Source organism: Vespula pensylvanica, chromosome 1 (assembly GCF_014466175.1).
Source record: "Vespula pensylvanica isolate Volc-1 chromosome 1, ASM1446617v1, whole genome shotgun sequence".
NCBI classification, from domain to species: domain Eukaryota; kingdom Metazoa; phylum Arthropoda; class Insecta; order Hymenoptera; family Vespidae; genus Vespula; species Vespula pensylvanica.
The window spans coordinates 3,094,323-3,097,209 of record NC_057685.1 but is presented as its reverse complement, the minus strand read 5'-3'; the positions used below and the strand labels follow the sequence as shown (position 1 = coordinate 3,097,209).

Below are 2,887 nucleotides of genomic sequence, written 5' to 3'. Positions count from 1 at the left end.
GCTTCCTCGTCTAACCAACATATTTTCATTAAACGTTATCGATCTCGAGTCGATCGTTTATTTAGCATTATGTCGATCGTTTCGTAGGACGATCGTTAAGAATTTTTTTCAAATACGTTCGTGGAAAAAGGAACTTGTTTAGTTCGACGAGAGAAAGAAAGAGAGAAGAAGATAAAGAGAAGAAACGAGAAGAGATAACGAAGAGGAGCGTGCGAGAACGAGACAGATATATATATATATATATATACATATATATAGAGAGAGAGAGAGAGACAGAGAGTGAGATACAATAAAAGAAGTGCAAGGTCTCGGTGAAGTAGGAAGAGAAGAACGGAGCGCGCAGTGGTGTTCGTGAGCCGGGGGGGCAGTGGTGGGAAGGGGGAGAAGTAGGGAGGGAAGGGGAGGTGGAGGTGCGTCAAACGGAAGGCGGAAGGGTGGCCGAGGTTCGCGCGAAGACTCGAATAAGTTGAGCGCGTTGAGCCGAACGTGGAAGAGAGATAGAGATAGATAGTGAGACAGACAGATAGATAGGTAGTTAGACAGAGAAAGAGAGAGAGAAAGAGAGAGAGAGAGAGAAGGAGAGAAAGGAACAGGTAGTGTGTTTAGTGAGTGTGATATTGTAACAGAAAGATATATATATATATATATATATATATATATATACACGTATATGTAATAAAAGAATTAAAAATAAAAAAGAAAATAATAAGGAAGTAAAAAGAAGGAAAGAAAAAACGAATCAAGTCGTTCGTTCCTGTGCCGTCCGACAGAGTGGAGAGGAAAAAGCTTCGAGCACGAATAATGTCGACGGGCAAGAGACTGGCGAAGCGCAGTATAATAGGTACGAGGGTGTGCGCGCCCGGCGAGGACGGTAAATATTACAGTGGTGTAATACACGCCGTAAAGACGCCGGCGTCGTCGGCGTCCGAGTCTGGTTTGAGTATAACACCTAAGACACGGTACTCCGTAAGATTTGACACGGTGCCCGGTGGCAGACCACCGAGTCCAAGTACCGAATATTCCGACCGTGACCTCATAGGACCCGGATTTGGTTCCGTCACAGGCGCACGCCTCGTACCAGGTCAGAAGGTTTACCTAACCTACAACGGTAGGGAGATACAAGCGGAGGTCACTCAGCACCGTGAACATCTCGACGAGGTTGACGTCGTCATTGCACCGAACGGACAGGAGGTGAGTGAAACTTTTTTATTTTTTTTTTTTTCTTTTTTTTTCTTTCTTACACACACACACACACACACACACACACACACACACACACACACACACACACACACACACACACACATGTTCATATATTTATATCTCTAATACTTGCTAGTAATTAAAAAAAAGAAAAAAAAGAGAGAGAGAGAGAGAGAGACAAAAATCATTTTATTATATTCTTTAACCTTTCGCTATATTCCTTTTTTTATCATTAATCGTGACGAGTATATAGACGATAAAGAAAGAGATGGGTTTTTTTGGATCTTCGAAATTCATATGTTCGATGTGCCGAACGTAATTTCCCATGATTCCTTACTGGTATAAAAGTGCCGATTTGATTTCATTCTCGAATGTAGAGAAATAGGGAGGGAGGAGGTGCGGATGTGGGTGTGAGAGGAGGGAGGAATAGGGGAGAGAAGGGAAGGAGAAAAAAAGCCGATCGCGAATAGAGACGAAAAGTTTTGTCGGACGAGATCGTCGCCGGTTTTCCCGGCGAGTTGACGAGCTTGGCGCATGCGCGGGCCGCGCACCGCAGCGGCGCATCGAGCGATTCTCTTTCTTTCTCTATCCGCTATCTATCCTCTCTCTCTCTCTCTCTCTCTCTCTCTTTCTCTCTCTCTGTTTCTCTGTCTATCTATCTGTCTGTGTATCTGTCTGTCTATTTGTCTGTCTCTCTCTAACTCATTCTCGTTCGATTCCCTCAACGCTTTTCTTCCTTTCGGAGGTTTCAAAGACACGCACGAGCGATGACAGCTCGGACGTGCGCGCTCGATCGCTAGTTAAACTTTCGATCCTTTTCTTCTTCATCGATTACTATTGCGTGAGAGTGTGCGCGCACACGAGAAACGCGTTAATCGGGTTGACTCCCGTTTAAATATGCACGGAAGTATTAAGTGTCTTATTAAGTTATAATCTAATAAAAAACAATACGGAAAGAAAGGGAGAGTATAGATAGAAAGAAGGAAAGAAAGAAAAAAAGAGAAACTAAGAAAAGAAAAAAACAAATACTTTTATTCGCGATCATCATCGATTTTCTCTTTATTAGAATCGTTTTCAGACATTTTGCAACGTCATCGAAGAAACCAACACGGATATGTCACGGTCTAAAGGTTCAAATTGTCGTCGTTAGATACTTAACTCTCTCTCTCTCTCTCTCTCTCTCTTTCTTTCTTTTTCTATTTCTTTCTAACGTCATGTAACTTTCATATTACACGCTCATAAATTTATATATATATATATGTATGTATGTATGTATGTATGTACGTATGTATAGGTATATCTTTTTTTTGTCCAATTGCATTTCTCCCTTTCTCTCTAACGCCATCTACATTTTAAATTATAAACTCATAAATGTAACCTTGATTTTTTATCTCCCTTCTGCAATATTTCTCGTAGAACAAAAAGAAAAAATTAATTCTTCATATTTCAAAGATCAATCATTTGTTAAATATAATTTCTAATATTCACTGGTATAACAATATGTTTAAGGATTAAGAGAAAAAGGAAAAAAAAAAAAAAAGAAAGAAAGAAAGAAAAGGAAAAAGTAATTGATCAACATCTCCAAAGTGAGGAAAGAATTTAATCGTCAATTGATCATGACGTGTTTTCCTCGACATATAAATCTTTATTATTTGAATATTTTTATTACCATAATTACGTTGAT

At 39.9% G+C, this 2,887-nt stretch overlaps 1 protein-coding gene across 1 annotated transcript in view; it reads left to right on the top strand.

Annotated features, from left to right (window-relative positions):
- The first annotated feature begins 340 nt into the window (after positions 1 to 340).
- Positions 341 to 2,887, top strand: part of LOC122637503 (zinc finger protein 395-like) — a 99,001-nt gene continuing 96,454 nt past the window's right edge. Inside the window, exon 1 of the mRNA XM_043829666.1 lies at positions 341 to 1,191. Within this exon, the coding sequence (XP_043685601.1) occupies positions 802 to 1,191 (390 nt within the window). The 5' untranslated portion in view covers positions 341 to 801. The remainder of the gene's footprint in view (positions 1,192 to 2,887) is intronic.